Source organism: Staurois parvus, unplaced genomic scaffold, assembly GCF_062004578.1.
Source record: "Staurois parvus isolate SC_StPar_1 unplaced genomic scaffold, SC_StPar_1.0 ptg000350l, whole genome shotgun sequence".
In the NCBI taxonomy this organism is placed as follows: Eukaryota; Metazoa; Chordata; class Amphibia; order Anura; family Ranidae; genus Staurois; species Staurois parvus.
The window spans coordinates 33,606-56,739 of record NW_028318146.1 but is presented as its reverse complement, the minus strand read 5'-3'; the positions used below and the strand labels follow the sequence as shown (position 1 = coordinate 56,739).

The 23,134-nt window shown below is 42.5% G+C and overlaps 1 protein-coding gene across 1 annotated transcript in view; it reads right to left on the bottom strand.

Annotated features, from left to right (window-relative positions):
* Positions 1-3,532: 3,532 nt before the first annotated feature.
* The window catches only part of CREB3L1 (cAMP responsive element binding protein 3 like 1), a gene marked incomplete at its 5' end in the record, with an annotated part of 32,301 nt that continues 12,699 nt past the window's right edge, over positions 3,533-23,134 (bottom strand). Inside the window, 5 exons of the mRNA XM_089684548.1 lie at positions 3,533-4,213; positions 8,361-8,577; positions 11,135-11,261; positions 19,723-19,822; positions 22,809-22,877. Coding sequence (XP_089540674.1) covers positions 4,189-4,213; positions 8,361-8,577; positions 11,135-11,261; positions 19,723-19,822; positions 22,809-22,877 — 538 coding nt within the window. The remainder of the gene's footprint in view (positions 4,214-8,360; positions 8,578-11,134; positions 11,262-19,722; positions 19,823-22,808; positions 22,878-23,134) is intronic.

Genomic DNA, 23,134 nt, shown 5'->3' with positions numbered 1-23,134 from the left:
CACACCCAAAAAAGCATATGAAAGGTACCAGGGGCATCTTATGGGGCCCCCTACTGACCCAGGGCCCTTGGGCAGTGCCCAAATGGTCCGTCCGCTCCTGGTTCCATCTAAATCCTGGCTGGGTTTTGCCGTTTCTTCCTCCCTCCACCTATAATATACCTGGCGGTCTATTACATTCAGGACAAGGTAAGGGCATTTAGATGGATTTGGGCATTATTTATATGGTGGTTCCCATCTTTCTGGGTCCTTTTCTTTTGTTGAGTTCCACCATGACTCCACCCCCCCCCCCCCCCACACACACACATTTTATATACAACCCAGTAAGTGTGATATCCCGATGGGGTTTTTTTTTTTTTTCCTTCCTTTTTTGCACTGATTTGATATGCTCAAGATTGTTATGAATTAAATGTTGTATTTTGTAATGGTAAGTTTATTTTTTATAAAATATTTTATTCTGCACAGTTGGACCCTGATGAAGCAATGTGAGTGAAACGTGTTGATCCTGTATACCTGTTCTCAGCACAGAGACATAGTTACATCATATGTATAAACATTTACTTACTACTGCCTGATGACATTTATATGCTGCTCCATGGATTATGGTTTTAAACATTTTTGTATACTATCTTTTGTAATAAAGCTTTATAGATTTTATGAAATTTGTTGTATGTCTGATATACTATGGCACATTTAAAGCCCCCCTTTGTATATTCCATCTCTTCCCTGCAGGGAGAGAGGGAATAATATTGTTTCTTAGATTTATTATGGGGACAGTGCATGTATAAGGTTTAAATATTATCTACATACACTTTTCTATAAAACAAATGCAGCCACCACATGTAAGAACTGGTTAGCTGGAATATTATACATTTTTGCTTTGGCTTTAATACCTTCTGAGTCACAGACCTGGAAGGAGAATGCAGATCAGGAAACTTAGAGTGATATTTGAACTCACAATCTGAATTGATCAGTGGTCATTATTTGTTCAGATTCCAGTGACTCTGTGAACACTAAAACTCTTAAATCAGCATGACAGCCAAGCAACTAACATTTTCAGATGGAAAGAACTGCAATGGCGGCCACCATAATCCCTTACATTTCCTTTAAGAGGCCTTGCATGGGTCACTTTAAATCCCACCCTCTACCCATATCACAGTGCTCCCTAGTTGCACCATTCCTCTGTCATAGCCAAATATCCAGTATAAGCTCTGTGCTGGAGCTTACACAGGTTGAAGATGTTACCTCCTCCATCAACTGACAATCTGTAGGCCTAGTGATTGGCTGCTTACAGTACACTACATCATTATAAAAGTTCAAATGTACTCCATACTGAGTAATTTTCCATGGCTGTGGTGAAGGAGCAGTGGGGTAGCGCTACAAAAATGAGTATTAGAAGAAGTAGGTTTTAAAGGGGCTCTGCTGCTAAAATCGTCAATTAAGAGTTCCCTACAACAAAAGTAAATATTCACTTCTCTAACTGTCCATACCGCTGTAATTCAGGGAAATTATCACCTAAAGTCTCTTCAGACACCAACATTTCCAGCACTGTGATTTTTGGATAACTGATGCTTTAAGTGGCTCCTCCGCTAACCCATGTCACTAATGTATCCTTTACTGTACATAGAGGTTGTTAGGAGGAACCAATGGGCACAACAGGGGATCAGGAGATCAACACTCCCAGAAGTGACAGATTCTAAAGAGTAGTCTTTTGGAATCAGTGTCCTCTATAATGTCATAGGGGATGGAAAGAGGAACCAATGAACATAGCAGGGAACTAGGAGATCACCACTCCCAAAAGTGTCAGATTCTAAAGAGGTGTCATTGGCATCAATGTCCCATATAGTGACATACGGGTTGGTTGGAGGAACCAATGAGCATGGCAGGGAATCAGGGGATCACCACTCCCAGAAGTGTCAGATTCTAAAGAGGTGTCATTGGCATCAATGTCCCATATAGTGACATACGGGTTGGTTGGAGGAACCAATGAGCATAGCAGGGAATCAGGGGATCACCATTCCCAGAAGTGTTGGATTCTAAAGAGGCATCATAGGCATCAATGTTCTGTATAGTGACATGGGTTTGGTAAGAGGAACCAATGAGTAGAGCAGGGAATCTAGAGATCACACTCCCAGAAGTGTCAGATTCTAAAGAGGTATCATTGGCGTCAATGTCCGATATAGTGATATATATATAGGGATTGGTAGAAGGCACCAATCAGCACAGTGGGGAACCAGGAAATCACCACTCATGGAAGTAGTAGATTCCAAAGAGACATCATTGGCTTTTTTTTGTATAGCCAGGATCAACAGTGGTAAGTATATATTTCTTTTCAGGAGCACCTTTTATTGGCCCTTCAATTTTAGCAAGACAGTCACTTTAAAGAAACTGTGTTGTCACACCATTAATTTCAACAACAATCTTCCCGTAAGATTATACTGTATGTACATTTAATTATTTACCTGTAAAAACCTACCTTGTGTAGACATCTAAAAGCCCTGAGACTGCTTCTGGGTGCCACCATCTTTGATGTGATGCCAGCAGCCTCAGAAGTGTCACCCAGCTGACACTCTACATCATCCTTTCTCAAACTTTTTTACCCCAAAGGAATCTTTGGAATAATTTTAAGAGCCCAAGGAAACCCTGCCAAGAGTAGTCCATTGGTGGTCACTGGGAAAATGCCCCTTCCATTGGTGGAGGTCAATGGGAAGAATGCTGCTTATGTTGGTGGTGAGAATACCACCCTTCGAGTTGGTATTGACTCAGCCAATTGGTGTTGCACCTAGAACTATGTCGGCACCATCACATGGGAGGTCAACTAGCCACAGCTCAAGGAACCCCTAGCCATCTCTGGAGGAACCATCGTGTTCCATGGAACCCTGGTTGGAAATGGCTGCTCTATAGTATTCTTCTTCGCTTCTCACCCAGGAGCTACATAAAAGGTTATGTAGGGAGGTGAAAGAAGGGCAGATAAGCTGGGCCAGCACAGACAGTAATTAGACATTACCAGAAGAGGAGAAGGCTATGATATGCAAGAGTGGGGGAAGGGGGGCTGTGCTAGAGAATTGCCTTCCCTGAACTAGTCTATATTTCCAGCAACTTCAAAGGTGCATTTGCAAATCAATGAAAAAAACATTTATGGAAAGCAAAAAAACTGCAAGTAATAATTTAAATGATGTAATTTTTTCGGTGCTTTTACCACCAACCTGGTGACAGGGTTTCTTTTCTGACTGCTTTGAGCTGGTAAAGACAGCTGTAATGTTGCTGTGGTTATTGCACTGTGAAAACAATCATTGTCCTCCACAGGCTGATCTGGAAGTTTGTGATGGGAACTGTAGTTCATCACAAGCTGGAGGGCCCCAGATTGTCCTTCTCAGCTAGATCACCTGCGTAATTGCTGCTCTTCCCCTTAGCAGCCTCCTTCATAATACATATCCCTATGTCCCTTGGTTCTTCATTTTCAGCTACGTTGACCTGTTTCATTCTCGCCTTGCGCTCCCCTCCCCACCTTCAGTGACTCACACAAGAGACGTAATGCTGATGCTAATTTTTTTTTTATTCTTATGATTTTGCTTGACTGAAGCAGGCACAGAGCGGAGATGAGAGGAAGAAGCGTATAAATTGATGTAAGGAGCCTCCAGTGCGTACAAAGCTTGCGTTTTAAGTAACCAATCTTCTCCAGAGATCCAAGTTGGTGTCTGTACAGGGGACAGAGAGGGCTGAGAGAGGGCTCCAGGGGCAGAGCAGGGGGGAAGGTGTTCCAAGGTTGACAGTCAGAAGTCATTTACTGGCAACAAATAGGGGGGAGGGCAACTATTTTGGTAAACATAGGAACTACCTTTCCTTTAAAGTTTCTTAATGATGTCATCACAAGTAGGAGGCAGAAGGAGAACTTGGCAGATACACACTGCTCGGTGTACTGAAGACGCAGCAGTCAGTCTCTTCCTCCATACTTGTTGCCTCGGGCACATGCAAGGCAGCTGTGACAGCACCATGATTAGCGAGTCTCTGCACACATTACCAGGAAGCCACGGTGCTGCCGTCATATGTGTGTACTGGGCTGTTGTAGAGTTGTGCCGGGATTACAATGTATGTGTCAGTCTCTGATTCCAGAAATCCCGACGTCTTTTCAATCCTGCTCCCCCCATGTGTAGTGCTCAGCTCTCAATCCCTCTCCCTTTGATGCCAATCCTACAAGAACTTGGAACCTGTGTCCCTGTAAAAGAAAACATAAAATAATGTTAATCGTGACCTTGTATGTACTGTATGCACTACATATGACCATCATTAAAGTGGGGCTGATTTATGAAAACTGGGACAATGAAACCAGCATACAGTGCCTTGAAAAAGTATTCATACCTCTTGACATTTTCCACATTTTGTCATGTTACAACCAAAAATGTAAATGTATTTTATTGGCATTTTATGTGATAGACCAACACAAAGTGCACATAATTGTGAAGTGGAAAGAAAATGGTAAATGGTTTTCAACATTTTTTACAAATAAAATCTACCAGCTTTGCACATCTAGAGAGTGAACTTTTTGCCCATTCTTCTTGGCAAAATAGCTCAAGGTCTGTCAGATTGGAAGGAGAGCATTTGTGAACAGCAGTTTTCAAGTCTTGCCACAAAATTGTTGTATGAATACTTTTTCATGGCACTGTAACCAACACACAGTAGCCAATGGAATTTTAGCAGCCAACCTAAATTTGAAACACATCTGTGGGGAACTCTTTTGTTTTTTTTTCCAAACCTTATAGGGGAGCCCATGGTGTGTAGCCAGGACTTGAGAAGGAGGTACAATTTCAGAAGACCATAAGGCCTCGTGCAGGAAGGCAAAGGCAGTATGATTTTAGTTGCCTTCAGTTTCCCTTTGAGAACATTTTGAGCTGCACCTGACCTACCTCTGACCATCTCCTGAGATGCTTTTGTATTCCCTTTGACCTGTACTGGGAAAACGTAGTTCTGACACAAAAAATGCCCATGAACACAAGCTTTTAAGAGTTCAGTGACTTTCTGTTCTATATTCTAAAAGTTTTCCTTCACACATGGGCGGGTAGCACGACTAATAAGAAGATTAGGCTTAGAGTAATCTTAAAGATTCATTTTTTTTTTAATAAAAAACATAACATAATTACCTGCCCTGTGCAATGGTTTTGCAGAAAGCAGCCCCGATCCTCTTCTCAGCTCCCCTGCCGGTATGCTCTGGGGGCACTCGTGCGTGCTTGTTCCGAGCTGCCTCTGTGTGTCTATGAGACACAAAAAATGTGGCTTGGCTCTACCCCCCCAATTCCTCGCTTGCTGGTATTGACAGCAGCAGGAGCCAATGGCTCCCACCGCTGTGTCTCTGCCAATGAGGAGGGCAAGACCCAGGAGAGCCAGTGCTCTTGTGCACATTGCTGGACCAAGAACAGGCTCAGGTAAGTATTGGGGGGGAGCTGCACACTGAAAGGTTTTTTACTTTCATGCTTAGCCTGCATGAAGGTAAAAAATCCTTCAGCCTTTAGAACCACTTTAAGTCAATACCAATCCACATCCCCCAAAATATGACACCAGAATAATCTTTATGTTGGAAGGGCAAGGTCACAACTTTATTACCTAAAACAATTACTTTATTCCAACTTTCAGGCAAATAAACCAATTATGTTTAATAGGAATTCTGTGTCGGTCAGGAAAAACTGTGAGCAGCCATTTATTATTACAGCATAAATGCCTATCTCAGCCTTTCTCAACCTTTTTAACATGGGGGAACCCTTGAAATAATTTTCCTGTTTATTTATTTATATATATGCATATCTACAGCTCACAGTACATTAGTGTGATGGTCATGGGGAAAAATGCACCTTACATTTGTGGTCAATGGAAAGGATCCTCTTCTTACTGATAGATAAGAAGATTATTTGTGTCGGTGAGAGGCAGAAATTGCTGTATGCTCAATGAACCCCTAGAAACCTCTGGAGTAACACTAGCGTTCCACAGAACCCTGGTTGAGAAAAGCTGGCCTATCTTACCCCAAGTTGCAGAGTCATCCAAGTAATCAAAGGCAACAGAAGGTGTGGAACATGCACCACTTAAATCCCTGGTGCTCAACTTGTGGCCCGCGGGCCGCACGTGGCCCTTTGGTGTATGATGTGCGGCCTTCTGACCTCAGTAGTCTGTAGCGGGAACACCGAATAGCATAATTGATCTCTACTAGCCTCATGTAACATGTTCTCAGTTTCATATTGTCTTCTGCAGCATATCCCCAGCCAAAAATGTAGCATGTCCACGTTCTCTGACCCTTTATTAGGTCTGCAGTTTCTGACAGTCCTCTTAAGCATTGCATATATTGATCGCTATGTGCAGTGCTTTGGTGATGTCAGAGGATGCATTTGAGGCCCCCTTTACCTCATAAGTTGACAATCACTGATTGAAATGATGACAAGATACAATCTGCCAATAAAGCTATGACAACAAGCATAATAGAGAGTGCCAGTGCAGAGCTTCTGGGTGTCTGACACAGCTTCAGATCAATACTTTCCTCACACAGGCCTAATTGTTACTATGATTACCGACATTTACAGACATCACAGTGAAGAGTGACCCCATAGTGCTACATAATTTTTAAGACCACCCTTTACATTGTCATCCTTCCAGCAGTCAGGGCTGCCTTTACCTATGGATGAAAGAGGCCCTCAAGGTTGAAAATCACCATTGTTGCTTTTCCCTGTATACTGTGCTTTTGAGTAGTAAAAGGATTTCAGCGTTCATGAAGCTGCTTAAACATATTTCAATAAAAGGTAGAATACTAGAGATACTGTATATCATGTTACCAGCTAAGTGATTGGACCTTTTGCCTTGGTGGGCTCCCATGTTCAGTTTTCAGGGGCACTATCTGAATGTATCTTTTGTTTACTGTGTCCTCAGGCTTTGGACTTGTGTCAATAGACAAATGCATCTTGCTTCTAGATACATTATGTTGTCATTTGACATCAGTTTGAGACATTTCTGAGATGACAGTTCATTGACAGGCTACATCAACCTGTTTCAAGCAGCTTTTGCATTCCCTTTGACTTGTATGGGTGAGAAAAGAGAGAACAAAGGCCCATTATCAGGGGCCCTTCACATTGGTTTTCTCCCACAATCCAAAACCAATCTGTTAGATAAACAAACTTCACAATGCTGAGGTCACACTCAGGTGCCAATTTATAACTCCTACAGTGCATTGCAAAAGTATTCATACCCCTTGAAATTTTCCACTGTTTGTCATGCTGTTCACAGATGCTCTCCATCCAATCTGACGGAGCTTGAGATATTTTGCAAAGAAGAATGGGCAAAAATGTCCCTCTCTAGATGTGCAAAACTGGGAGAGACATCCCCAAGACTTGCAGCTGTAATTGCAACGAAAGGCGGTTCTACAAAGTATTGACTCCGGGGGGCTGAATACAAATGCACGCCACACTTTTCACATATTTGTTTGTAAAAAATGTTGAAAAACATTTATCATTTTCCTTCCACTTCACAATTATGTGCCACTTTGTGTTGGTCTATCACATAAAATCCCAATAAAATACATTTATGTTTTTGGTCGTAACATTATTATTATTATTATACAGTATTTATAAAGCGCCAATAGTTCACTCAGCGCTGTACATTACAAAGGGGGACAGAACATGTGACAGAACAATACCAATACAATGCAAAACATGAAGGGATTGAGGGCCCTGCTCTTTCGAGCTTACAATCTAGGAAATGTGGAAAATTTCAATGGGTATGAATAATTTTTCAAGGCACTGTACACCAGCGGACACTCTTTGCAACCCATTCAATGAATGCATGCTGTAGTGTGAAGGCTCTCTCTGCTTAGCGCAGCTCTGTGATTCGACTAGAGCCGGTCATGTGTCACATGAGCATGCTCTCCTACCAGATTATTTTCCCAAGCAACTTTCATTCAGTCCTATTGCTCACTGCTGGCTTTTGACTCCCTAAACACAATACACATTTGTTACGCACACCACCATGCTTTATAAATGTGCGGTGTTATTATTCCTTAAGCAGTGGTACGGCCATATCACTACTTTTTAAATGTCCTTTTTTAATAACAATCAAAAATGATAAACTATTTCAGCTAGTCTGTATTATCCCAGAGAAATTAATCCGATTTAAACATTTAACCTCATTTCCCAATGCTGGTATGATCTGATGACTGATGGCTCTCATGAGTTGGCAATGATTGTCTCCTGGGTTTCTCCTCCCTGAGTCTTTCACAAATACAGACCCCCTCCATCCTCCCATTTGATGATGAGATTAGAACAATGATGATATATTGACACTGAGGCTAACCCCATCCAAAAACCATTTCCTGCTCATAGACAGGTGCTCACCCCTCTTCTTGTCGTGTGAACTCTCCATGTGTCCGGTTCTTACGGTCTGTTTCGGCAATGTATTTGTCCCTTTCGTGAGCCGTGTTTTTGAGATGTTTGCTGAAAACTGCTGTGTCGGCAGTCCAGCTTCCCCTTCTGTGAATTCCCAGACCTGGGCTGGGATCCTCTTCTGAAGCTGTGGTCCCTTCATCGTAAGACAAGAGATTTCGGGAGCGGACTGCAAGACAAAAGCACAATGCACAGATCTGTTATTCGCCAAACAGAGTAATAGCCTGCGTTAAGACAGACAAATCTATCAAATCCAAACAAATGCTGGTTGCTTTAGCATATATTTAACAGCTGACTTAAGTGACACTGTCACCTCGCCTGACTGGGGTTTTGCAAAGCTCATCCCCTGACCCCATATACTTATACATATACTATCTATGTGATCTTTCTGCACTTCTGGATCCTTAGCAGTGGGCAAGAATACCTGGTTCTTCTATGTACAGAGGAGCATGTGACCTTCTATTCTGCGATGGGACCTGGACCTAGATGCCAAACGCTAGATCCATGCCTTGCCACATGACCGGGGGAGTGACTTCACTACTCACCGGGGTGGGCTCCGGAGTAAGGAACCACCAGAGAGTGCTGGTATGGTAAGTATATGGGGCAGAGGAATGCCCTTTGCAGAAACACTGTAATATTGCCCTGCATGGGCAAGGTGATGGCGTTTCTTTAAACAAGCATAATGTATAGAGGGTGAATCTCCTTAACAGGGAGCAGCAGAGCTTCTAACCCTCACAGACTTTATTCAAAACTAAAAGAAAAGGTTTCGGCTAGTGAAAAACTTGAAACCAGCCCTTAGGGATTGAAACAAGTCACTTCCCAAATTAATTCTAAATTCATGCTCTAGTAAGCTCCTTGGGGGTTAGGGACTGATGTGAATGCACAATATATACTGTATATGTAAAGCACTGTTAAATGTATATGTATATGTAAAGCACTGGTAAATTAATGGCACTATATAAGTACCAATAATAATAATAAAGTTAATAATTAAATACATTCAGGTGCATCAAAACAAAAAGTGTCCAAGGTCTTATAATATGTTTCTTTAGAAAGCAGCCACAGCCTGAATAGAAAAGCCTGTCCTCTGTCAGCAACTGCAGGTATGTAGAGGTCCAAAAGGTTCCTTCCTGAGTCAGACCTAGCTCTGAAAAGCTCATGCTCAACACTGAGAGTTCTGACTCAGCAAGTGGCATGTTGGACCTCAGCAATGAGATCACTGCTCCCACACAGAGAAAGCAAGGGTCCAACACTGCAGAAGGCTTCAGGGGACAGGCTTTTCTACCCAGGCAGTGGCTGCTTTTAAAGAAAACAAACTGTAAGACCTAACACCCAAACCGGACAACAGGGTGTACTCTTCAGCGCTCCAAGAATCGAATGCCAAAGGAAGGCCAAGGGAACCAGTACCGCGGTGGCCTATGGATAGCGTTTTGGAGATGCAGCCCTCCTCAGATAGGGAAATCAACAACTGGAAAGAGCAAACAGGTGGCGCAAACACCTAGTGCATTATCCAAGGTTTATTTAAAAGTGAAAAGGAAGAAAACATACACACAAACAGAGCATGTATGCTAAGCTCAGTATGAAGGTAGAGATGGCCAAAACAATGCCAGGGTGTCCAATTGTCAGTGTGGTCAGCTTGCAAGCCAACCACACTGACAGTTGGACACCCTGCCATTGCACTAGGTGTTTGCGCCACCTGTTTGCTCTTTTCCAGTAAGACTTTACACACCTTCTCTTTTGATGCAACTGGAATGTACTTAGACAATTTAAAAGTTCAGTTGGGCTTTAAGTTATTAAAAATGCAATGTGGATACATTTTCACTTCCCCAAACATTTACATTACAGTCTCTAGCAGAAGGTTTAGACCAGCCGTTCACAACTAGGGTTCTGTGGAATCCTAGGGTTCCTCCAAAGGTTTATAGGGGTTCCTGTGGCTGATTGACATTTCACCTGACAGTGCCTGCATAGTTCTGGATCCAACACCACTTGCCAGGGTCAGTGGCATGACAACAATGATGTGTCTGTACAGGGAGCATTCTTACTGCTGACCACCAATGTAAGGGACATTCTTTCCACTGACCCCTGATGAATACATTTTAGCAGGGCTTGCTGAGACATGGAAATTATTTCAAAGGTTCCTTTGGGGTAAAAAGGTTGAGAAAAGCTGATTTAGACTAACCCTGCCCATACTTATTAGAATAAGATAGTTGAGTGAACCAGCTGTTTCAGTTGGATCCAGCATATGTTCACTTTTTTCCAATAGTATGTAGATCCCTATCAACTGAACATTGAATCAAAAATGGTAAAGACTGGATAGGTTGGAAATTGCAATCATTTCAGCAACTGATCACTCAAGAGTTTGTTTGTCCTAGCAGCATAGTGTTCCACTATGACTAAAAAAAATTGCTATTTGAAGAATAAAACAATCTTTTCACAGTAACAGGTGTTTACTTCTAATTAATTTTGTCATTAATAGCGATCAGTTCAATGCAGGCAAAATTTATTTTGCTGGTATATCAAATGATCAATTTCATCCTGTGATTGATTAAATTATCTAACTACATTCAAACTATCAATCTCATGAAAATTTGATGCATGCACGGTCAGCACAAATAAAGAAGATGTCTAACACTCATGATACATTGACATCGGCCCAAAGTCACAACTCTGTCCTGCTGATGATGAAGGTAAGGTAAGTGAAGAGAGTGTTCATGTGGGTGGCTTACTCTGGCTGAGGGTATACAAGTCAGGTGCCAAAGGAGGGGCCGATTTCACTGTCTGAGACCCCGAAGAGAATTCTGGGAAGGATGGAATCATGGACCCCAAGGCAAGAATAAAACACAGTACCACAACCTGCAGAGAGGAGAAAGATATCAGAGGGACAGAACATACACCAAACCTATTAGTTGGTTAGTCGGGAAGTGGGCAAAGAGACGGCTTACATCTGAGATAGGCAAGTCAGTGATACAGAGATGTAGGGGAGGTTAGTTTGTAAGTGTGACATGCTTAGGAAGACTTGCTAAGTTAATCCTATACTATATACTCATGAGACAAATTTTTCCGACACATTCACACTGAAATTGATTGAAAAACAAGCCCTCAATTCAGGCAACTAAGACGGATTTTGCCCTTCAGATGGGACAAAATTTCTTCCTGGATCACAAAAAAATGGAACCAAAAAAATTTTACCTGGAAGGTTTTTATTGCAAAAGACATACTGAGGGAGATTTACAAACTGGTGCACACAGAATCTGGTAGCGTTGTGCATAGTAACCAATCATCTTCTAACTTCAGTTTGTTCAGTTAAGCTTTGACAATATAACGTGGAAGCTGATTGGTTACTATGCACAGCTGCAAGAGATTCTGCGTACTCCAGTTTTAGTACATCTCTGCAATAAATGTTTCTTACCTGCTTATTGGCAAACTGTTTTAGAGTGTACATGGGAGTTCCATCATCCCAGGCAGGCCAATCAAGATGGGTGAGGGTGCTCAATTGCTGGAGGGAAGGTAAGTACCAGTTCCACTTTAATAATCATAACTTTGCTTGCTTAACCCCCCTGGCGGTATTCCTGAGTGTAGCTTGAGGTAAAGTTTCAGTACCACAAGCGGTAACCCCGAGCTACACTCGGGATTACCATGCAGCGCTGCTCCGGGATCCCCCGGTCACTTACCTTGTCCTGCGCTCCCGCGATGTCCCTCCTGCAGTGTCCCCTGTAATGTCCTCCGGCGGATGCCGGCATATGTCATCTGGGTTCCGTCCCCTGCGAGCGTCGGGACGTACGGGGGACGGAACGGCAGGAAATTTAAAAATGACATATTGTGACATTCACTCAATACACGAAAATCACATAGTATAACATTACTGTATCAAACCATTTCACATACATTTTGTCCCGAGTGCTTTGTCCTGTGCCCTGCCTACATTTTTACTGTTCCTTCTGCCTGGAAACTGAGAAATGTCCATGGCATCCAAAAAGTGTCCCTTTACGTCAAAATCGGTTTTAGACCAGCTAGAGAACAGCGAAAATAAATCAGAACTACTTGCAGAATTGAGTGATAATGATTCGTGGGGAAATTCGTCATCAGACACTGAAAACGAATTTGCGACTTTGCTCAGTGATGTGTGAACTTGGCGCTATATTTCAGATTTCAGTGTTTTTGGTTTGATTATAATATTGAAATAAATTTATTAAGTGTTCTTGCATGACCACTTACTGTTATCTCACATATATATTCCTATTATTATAGCCAAATTTACCACCCTAACTCCTCCCACAGTTTTTACACTACATAGACAGTAATATACCGAAACGTGCGGATTGTTCCTGATTGCTGTGCTATTACTTTGTGGAACGTTTTGCCGAATGGTTCACGAAATATCGGCGTTTTTGTGGTGAAATTGGTCCCATAGGAATGAATGGCGGAATGTTCAAAACTAGAGTGGGAGCTGACAAAAGCTAGAGTGTGAGCTGAAAAATCAGGACATGATTTCTAAACTGCCATCACTCCCTCATTTTCAAGCCCACCCACACAAATCTTATATCAAAACGTTCAGCTATCCCTGCTGCCACTAAAAATGCCCACGGCTAATCCATAGTCCTGATAGTTTTCACAATATGACCATTTGTTTGCAACTCACACCGCCCCTTTGACATTCATTGAAACTGCACTCTAGCCACCTCAAATTTGAAGGGCAATTTATAAACTGCAACTGTGCCTTCATTTTTAATATTTCAGATATATACTATGCATCAAAATGTAGGTCTGAGTCTTGTGATTCTCACAATATAAAGCTCTTCAGTGTAGGATTTATAATTTTTAAACTACAACCGTTTGAAGATGGCAACCGCCAGTGAAGTGAGCAAGTTGGAGCAGTTTGTTTTTAACCGCTCTTCTCTGCCCTTGCTGTAGAGTGAGTTGCCATAGGAACCCAGGTGTGTGAGCAGGCAGCAGAATGACAAAAGCTAGAATGTGAGTTGTAGACTGCTGGTGGAGGCAAGAACACTTCACACAATTTCTCCAGAGATTGTAGCTTTTCTAGTTATTATATTATTATTTTTTATGATTATTTATTAAATTATTATTTATGATTTGGTGTTTCAAATTTTAACATACCCGGGATGTTTACTAGACTCTTGCTCGGACAGATTTCAGTGAGTTATTCCTAAAATAACAGGCCTACAATTATTTCCATGCAAAAAAATGTACTGCTTTGAGCACAGAAATATGGACATAATCAGACCGCTAGGGAGGTTAAAGCTTTAAAGCCATAGTCCACCTTTGTGGCTATTTTGCTCACATGCCACAGCCTAAAGTGGATGTCAAACTAAAACCTTTTTCTCCAATCTTGGATAGTGTGAGGAACAATTAGAACTCCTATCTGTTTATTACTGCTTTCTGGGATCCATTGGAAAGATTTACCCTCACTTCCTGTCTTGATGACAAGACCAGACCAAGACCTGAGGGAAAATCTGAATCTCTGTATTAATATTGGAGAGCTCACTTTATTTCCCGTCCAGTATATTGTTGTCAGCTGGACAGAAAGTGATAGGAAATCTATTAATGAACCCTGGAATAGCAGTATAAAGTCTACAGCGGTGGAAACCAGTATGAAAGCGAACGGCTGTACTTTAAACTTCTCAATGATGGCCATTGGGTCCTCCCTGCCTTACCCAACAATCTATGGATTTCAACTGTTGCTCAGCATCCAAATTGATTGAATGTGAAAGAGATAATGCACTATGTGCGGTTTATAAATTTTGTTTTGAGGGGTAAAGAGGACCACATCGTCTTGGAGATAGAGGAACTGAGCACTTAATGACCCGTGGTGAAAATCCATGAAAAATGAGAACTTACCATATGAATTTATAATACGAGTATAATGACTTTCTGATCAAATTTGGACGCTGAGCAACAGTTTATTTATTGGCTTCTTGGGGAGGTAGTAATATCTTAGCAACCGGGAATCTTGTGTCATATGGATTAATTTATTGATTTTTATATATTTTATTTATCTGTGCTAGAGGATTGGTGTCTGGGGTTTATCCTGGTGTTGGATTCTTTTCAGTAATCTATGGATTTGATCTGCAATGCACAAATTCAAGTACCCCATACACAAAACACATTCAGCATAACTGGACTGGCTACAGATTATCCTACCAGTCCATCTAAACAACAAATCTCCATGCTGTTTCAAAGGTCTATTTCACAGCACAGCTATAGAATGTGCCGGCAGAAAGCCAGAGTTTACAAGGAGGCAAATCTAAAAAATGAACATGTAATACCATAAATGTTACCAAACAAAACACTGCTCCAGGTCTGCCTGTGTCAGGATCCGCCTGGCGGCGTCTCTATCGGTCCACAGTACGGAGTTCCTCAGGGCGCGGGGTCTAAGTTCCAATCTGCTTATTCACCAGGGCCCCTGATGGTGGGGATGGACTTGGAGCAGACTGAGACCAGGTCGCGACCCCTGAGTACGTCCGACAATGGTAGAGTGCACCGTCAGAGGAGTGCGGGGTAAGGAGTCTGATGTGAAGAGGCTGGCAGACCTGGTAACCAGGAACGATCCCTGCGGGATGGATGGATCGTCTGGGTGGCTGGAAGCATAGTCGGGCAGGCCAGGTCAGCAACGTTCGGGCAGCGAGGTACCGGAGGAGAAGGCAGAGAATGGTCGGGGTCACAAGCCAGGTTCAGAGGGTCAGGCAGAAGGATGGTCAGGCAAGCCATGGGTTAAGCAGGATACAATCAGCAGGGTCAGGTACAATGCAGAGGTCGGCAACGGAGTAACACAGGATCAGGTATCAGGAACAGAGCACAAAAGACCAAACGGCAATTCGACATACCTCTAGTCCATTTAAATAGCCCGCCCTGCGCTGTCATTGGTGCCAGACACGCGTCCGCGATCGCGAGTGCGCATGCGCGGCCATCACGATCGCCCAGGTCCCGCTGCTCGCTGGTTAGGACGCATCGGTGTCCTGCGCATGCGCCACCCGGCGCATCGCGGCAGGGACAACGATTCCTGACAGCCTGCCATAGCATCCAGCTAGCAGAGTGTGCCAGCTCGCAACTGTCCCAAAAGGAAAACACAAATTCGTATGGCTGTACTCCTTGGATCCTCTTATAAGATCAGCTTTATTAAACATATAAACCAATAAAAAACAAGGCACCCCCCTGGGGGGGGGGGGGATAAAGAAACATGGTTGACAACACCAGAAAGCACTAACACAAGAAAGCCCGCACACAGTTTTCTGAAGACAAGCAGACTAAGGACATGGATTACTGAAACCATGTCCTGTGGTCTGATGAGACCAAGATAAACCTATTTTGTTCAGATGGTGTCAAGCGTGTGTGGCAGCAACCAGGTGAGGAGTACAAAGACAAGTGTGTCTTGCCTACAGTGAAGCATGGTGGTGGGAGTGTCATGGTCTGGGGCTGCATGAGTGCTGCCGGCACTGGGGAGCTACAGTTCATTGAGGGAACCATGAATGCCAACATGTACTGTGACATAATGAAGCAGAGCATGATCCCCTCCCTTCAGAGACTGTGCCGCAGGGCAGTAATCCAACGACCCAAATACACCTCCAAGATGCCCACTGCCTTGCTAAAGAAGCTGAGGGTAAAGGTGATGGACTGGCCAATCATGTCTCCAGACCTAAACCCTATTGAGCATCTGTGGGGCATCCTCAAACGGAAGGTAGAGGAGCGCAAGGTCTCTAACATCCACCAGCTCCGTGATGTCGTCATGGAGGAGTGGAAGAGGACTCCAGTGACAACCTGTGAAGCTCTGGTGAACTCCATGCCCAAGATGGGTAAGGCAGTGCTGGAAAATAATGGCGGCCACACAAAATATTGATACTTTGGGCCCAATTTGGACCTTGTCACTTAGGGGTGTACTCACTTTTGTTGCCAGTGGTCTAGACATTAATGGCTGTGTTTAGTTATTTTGAGGGGACAGCAAATTTACATGTTATACAAACGGCACACTGACTACATCACATTGTAGCAAAGAGTAATTTCTTCATTGCTGTCACATAAAAAGATAGAATAAAATATTTACAAAAATGTGAGGGGTGTACTGACTTCTGGGAGATACTGTATACACACACACATACACATTTATTTATAGTATTTTGTATTCTTTATACCATAACTGATGGTATTATATACACTATATTATTTATTTGTATTGGCTCAGTATTTTTTATATTGTTGTTTAGAACTCTAGTGTAACGCATGCATTGGGATTGTTTTGTTTGTTCCGTTCTGGATTTATTTTAATTTGTTAAAAAAAACTCATGAAAAAGAATAAAATCAGACACTCAGTTTGGCAATCCAATTACACTAGTCAAATACACAGAAAATTGTTCACACATGGCACAGAAGCATACATGCTAGAGAATCAGCAGTAAATAAAACACCCATGAGGTCATTCTGCATTTACTCCTGGCAAACCCAACAGGAATGAGGTTAGGCACGCCGCCCTGGGTTCAAAAACGTATTCCAACCACACTTTTGTTTGCATGAAGTTCATATGTTTTTCTTGTGTTTGTGTGGATTTCCACCAGCTACTTCGATTTCCTCCCACAAGCTAAAAATATACCAGTGGGTTAATTGGTTTCTGCTTAAATTAGATGTGTGGTGCTCGTAGGACTGTGGCAAGGATACTACACGGTTATAGATGTCAACATTTGAAAATAATTTCCTAGGGTGTACCTAACGAGTGACTCTAAACATAGATACGATTTCTGTTATGCTGGATTCACAAACCTGCATTGTACAGTAACACTCTGTATAGGTGCAATGCAGTGCATTGCTGTTTAATCAAAATGGGCACAACAAAGCACATATACAGTAACAACAAACAGACTTGTGCCATGGTGCACCACATGCATTGTGGTGCATTTTGCTGCCAATAATAAAATACTTTTAATGAAAAAAATAGTGCAGATGTGCTAATTAGGACATCATGCCGTGAACTCTTACAGTGTTTTGTTTATGTATCCTTGTTTGTAATTTTGCTAATGATAGGATTGTTACTTTATTATTATTATACAGGATTTATATAGCGCCAACGGTTTGCTTAGCGCTTTACAATATAACGGGAGACAATACAGCAACAATACAGTTCAATACAAGAGGGAATTAAGGGCCCTGCTCCTGGGAGCTTACAATCTAGGAGATTACTGTGTTGTGATTCTCCAGCCTCTCTATGTCAGTGTTCAAATAATTGCGATTTAGCTTTCACCTGTTAATGCAGCCATAGATTGGAGGGGAAGTTTTTGAAAAGGATCTTCTGTTTGGTATGATTAAAGTGGCTGCAAACCTCAGACATGAAACATGAACAAAGCATATCATTCTCTAGTGTGCACTTGTCTTAGTTAAGAGCACTAAGGGGCAGGGGCGGACTGACCATTTGGAAACTCAGGCACTGCCCGAGGACTCAGGGTCAGTAGGGGGCCCCATGAGATGCCCCTGGTACCTTTTTCATGGTTTTTTTTGAGTTTGGGCAAGGACACAGAGGCCCCATGATCCCCTATTGCCCGGGGGGCCCCATGAGTTGTCAGTCCGCCCCTGCTAAGGGGTTGATTTACTAAAACTGGAGAGTGCAAAATCTGGTGCAGCTCTGCATAGAAACCAATCAGCTTCCATTTTTTGTCAAATATTAATTGAACAAGCTGAAGTTAGAAGCTGATTGGCTATCGTGCACAGATGTACCAGATTTTTCACTCTCCAGTTTTAGTAAAGCAACCACTAAGTGTCATTTATTTCTGCTGCTTTGTTCCTCTTCTATCAGCATGAATCATGTCTGACAAGTTTTCTTGAGAAAATGGTGACGGGGAGGGACCTCCAGCAGATTGACAGCCTCAGCTCTGTTTCTGTGTGCTGTGTGGTGGAGGGTGTGTCCCTTCCCTCCAATCAGCTCTTCGAGCTCTGCTCCCTGAGCTCTAGAGAGTGTGATTTCAGGTGTCCACCCCCTGTTGTCTGAACTCTCAGACAAGCTGTATAAATCCAGCACTTTGAATGGATGTAGAGATAAGAAGATACAGATAAACAGGTACAACTTATGTAGGAGGATTTATTTCACTGAGTATATGTAAGGGATCAAAACCACATTAAACCTCACGCAAGGCTGAAATGCATGAGCGTGCAAGCGGATAACTTTACCCTGTATAGAATAACGTATTCCTTTGTATCGGAAGTGCGTGTGGTGCTCTGCTTAGTTTCATTGTCTTAACACATAAGCATTAACTCACACAAAGGTAAGAAAGGACCCTTATAGATGGAGCCCTCTAAGATATTTTGGGGCCATTATTGGGATCTGTTCCCACTCACCTTAGAGTTTTGGTATGCCGGTCCACCTTGTGTGTGTATACAATTTTTTATTTTGCTCATAGCTCCCTTTTAAAAATAAGGTAGAAATAATCACCATGAACCCACAGATCAATCCTGCTCTCCCACATGGAAGAAAAATAATTTGAAGAATATATTTTACAAAAATATATTTTTAAAAATACATTTTTTAAAATATATTCTTCAGATTTTTTCAACATATAAAAAAAGTAATTTTAACATATCTTTTTACATATACTTGTAAATGCATTCCAAAAATGTAGATTTGTATTTTTAACGACATGCAGTATATTTGAAATGTATTTTTAAAAGTATTTTTCATATATTTTGTAATAAAAACGCATTTCAACATGCAGTATATACTGTGTATATATATATATATATATCAATTTATTGAAATATATTGAATATGGCCAAAATTGTAGTATTTCAAATATATGGCAATATATTTGGGAAGAATATTTTAACAATACATTTCAAATATATTTTTCTTCCATGTGGGCTGTGCCAGTGGTTTAGGGTGGTGGTGTACTGGTGATGGCTCTGAGCCAACATGGACCAGAATTCAGCAACCTGAAAAGGTGGTCCTGACCCATACTTGATAGGTGTACCTAATACTATTGCCAGCGAGTTAGTTTTCTGAATTCATTTCAGTCATTGTGGGCACAAATGACTTTTGCCTCTCGGGGGATCAGTAAGGGATTTTTTTCCCCTGCTGGAGCAAATTTTATTGCGCTTTGCTGGGTTTTTTTTGCCTTTCTCTGGATCAACTGTGGGTATAGGATTATAACTTTTTTTTTTTATGGTTGAACTAGATGGACTTTTGCCTTTTTTCAGCCAGACTAACTACGTCATTTTGAACACAATGAATCCCCTAATGTCATCTAAAGATGCATCAATTCCTCTGTCAGTCTGTCAGAAACCTCTGTCACTGTCGGAGAAGACAAATTGGTAGGGCACATACCATTAGGCACGTTCCTGTCTGTGTTGCAGCAAGTTTGCAGGGTCGTGGCACTTTCCCTGTCACCAAGGCCTGCAGCTTTTGTAGCTGCTGTAGGAGAGACCTAAGGAAAATAATGAAATGGTCAAATGTAAGTACCAGTGCATTCAAATGCAGATTTTGTTTACTTCTGTGTGATCTCCATCATTTACCTAGATTTTATGGATCAGATAAGCTTTCATGCCTACAGTATTATCTATGAATCACAGAGTTGCTGCAATTCACAGAATGAACATTAGGTGGTGACAAAATCTCACATCTGATTACACTGGACCTAACTTTTGTGAAATTCTTGAATTTACTTCCCACATGGCTCATTTTGCATTATAAAGATTTCAGTTGTTCAAATGTTCAGCTTTTATTCCAGTAGAATTGTCACGCACACTCGCCAGCATTTAAACAGCTCCCAGGTACAGTATGCTGCATTGCTGACATATTTAAGCCCACTGAACACAATGCAAGGATCTCAAGAGGGCTATAGTCACAGTTATGAATAATTCAAGGGTAATATATAACAACACATTTAATTCTGATATGGCTTCAATTAATCCAGCAAAAAAATACATAGAGTTAGCCTACATGAGTCTTAATATCAGCCTCCCGTAAGGTATATGTAAATCCTCACCTTGTAAAACAAGCCATTCAGTTTAAAATAGAAATGAGAGGCAAAACATTTGCGTATAGATATAAAAAAAAATGATAAACACTTTTTTTTATCCTTTTTTTTATAAGTGATCACATTCCCTCTGTTCTCCGCTACACAGGGAGTTGGGGGAGGAGAAACAGTAGCACACTGGTCTTTCCAGTGAATGGCTATGCAGGGGGGGGGTGTTAGGACAGGTCTGATTATTGGAAGAGAATATGCTGAGTTCTCAGCACAAATAGAGAACTGACCATGGTGAGTTCTTCTGCTCAGTGTGGTCAGTTAGGAAGGCAAAGGGACTGATGGGAACACTAGGGATTTCACACAAAAGGAGAACAGGGGACTTTCTTTTCCTACAAGTATATGGTACAGGAATCAGCAGCCATATCATATCAGGAAAATGAAATGTTGAATTTATATATTATTTAATCCTCTGCACAGCATTGTTCAGAGAGAAGGAGGGGTATCATATACAGATAAGGAGGACAGCAAAGGGATGATCTCACCGGTCCTTTGCTAGCCTGCTGCTCCTTCAGTGTCCAATCAGAGGCTGTGTTGGGGCTAATACCATGCTCACTATTTTGTAACTTTAGATATCATTAAATATAAGAAAATTTTTCAAAGCGTTTTTTTCATTTTATTTGATTTTTCCACCACCACCTTCAGTGGCAAGGCATTCTATTTAAATTAAATGTGAACTGCAGGCAAACGGCTAAATATAAATACAGAGTTAAAATTCATTTATGTAAAATGTGCTATCTGCCAAAGGATTTGTAACTCTGTTCAGCCAGTCTACAGATAGGGTTACAGAAACCTCTGCCAGACAGCACAGTCAACTCCTGGACTTCTATTCATACTACACAAAAGTTAAAGTGGAAGTAAATGGTGGCGGGGGGGGCCAGCATTCGCCATAATGTGTACATATGGTTGTGCTCTCCTGCAGTTTCATGAGGCCCAAGCTCCCCACATCCACTGTGTCCCCACCGGCGCTGTATAATCTTCCTCTTCTATGTCTGCCGTCTTCTTGTTTTGCTCATTGGGCAGACACTGATGAGGTCTCCTGTGCTTGAACACTAGAGTTATATTTTCTCAGCACCCAGCTCCTGAATACACTGCAGTCAGTCTACAGGTTCCAAAAAATTGCTAGTATGAAAGTGAAAGAGTTTTTTGTCAGAAGAGACTTATAAATTCTCTGCTACCAAAAAGATCCTACCCCGCTGGCAGTTTTTCTGTTTTCAGGGTTTACCTCTGCATTAAGCAGTGCAACCTGGTAACTGCACCAGCCTGTGACAGTGGCATCACTATGGGGGTGCGGGGGGTGTGGACCGCACCCGGGTGACACTGGTCACGCCATTTATGAGCCACTGCTATCATGCTCTGGGAGCTGTTTGTGAGAGATAGGACAGCTCTGGATAGAGGGCGGGGATGCCCAAGTTAACAGCAGGTGATTGGTTGTTAGGATGCAGGGTGGTCCTAGAAACCAATCACCAGCTTGCAGCTCGCGCCCTATGTCCGGACTCGCTGTGTCTCCAGCCCTACGCACTGCCTGTGTAACATAAGACATGAGGAGGGGTGATGTGGGGGGGAGCTGAGGACGGTAATAGGGTGCTGTGGGGGGGAGCTGGGGACAGTAATAAGGCACTATGGGGGGGGGGGACTGAGGACAGTGGGGGGCTGTGGGGGGTTTAGTAATGGGGGGAGACTGAAGACAATAATGGACTGAGGACAGTAATTAGGCAGACTGAGGACAGTAATAGGGGCCTGAGGACAGTCAATGGGTGAACTGAGGACAGTAATGGGGGGGCTGAGGACAATAATGGGGGGACTAAGGACAGTAATAGGGGCCTAAGGACAGTCAATGGGTGAACTGAGGACAGTAATGGGGGGGCTGAGGACAATAATGGGGGGACTGAGGACAGTAATGGGGTCACTGAGGACATTAATATGGTCCCTGATGACATTAATGGGTTCACTGGGGACATTAATAGGGAGAACTGAGGACAGTAATGGCGGCCTGATGATAGTATTTGGGTCACTAAGGACATTACTGGGGCAAAAGCCACACCAATGCGTTAGCCTGCTCAGTGCACTACTGCCTGTCCTGCTGAGAATGGGGGGTGACACCATGTTTTACTGCACTAGGTTACACCAACCCTAGTGACGCCACTGGCTTGTGACACAAAGGAAGGGCATAGCTGGAGGCAATGTGTGAATGGTAAGATGTTGGAGGGATCAGGTACAAAAGGAAGAGCCATGCCTACAGAGAAAGCATACTGTAATTGCCACGTAGGTACCTGATTAATACAAAACTGGCTAGGTTGTGTCAAACTCAAAGAATGCCCAAATGGGGACCTAAACGTTTTGTGCAGTGTTCATCACTGGCACGTGGCAAGTGAAAGCACCTCACCTGTTGGCATTTTCCAAACTCTCCACTTTTTTCCACAGCTCACTGTTCTGTGATGTGAAGGATTCTACCCTAAAAAAAACAGAATACAAACAGAAAGGTAAACTTATTGGCACACCAGAGCAGTATGAGTCAGGCTTTAAGGAACAGTCCACCCCAGATTGATTTTAAGTTATGTGAAATTTCTGGCAATCACATGCTGGATATTTATATCTGTTGAAATGTCCAGTGATGAGCTGTCCTTGCCAGGATTCCCAATTTGGCTCAGCTACTGCAGCCATTACAAAGTCATGGTGGACTCATGCTCTTCCAATGGATTATAATTGGGA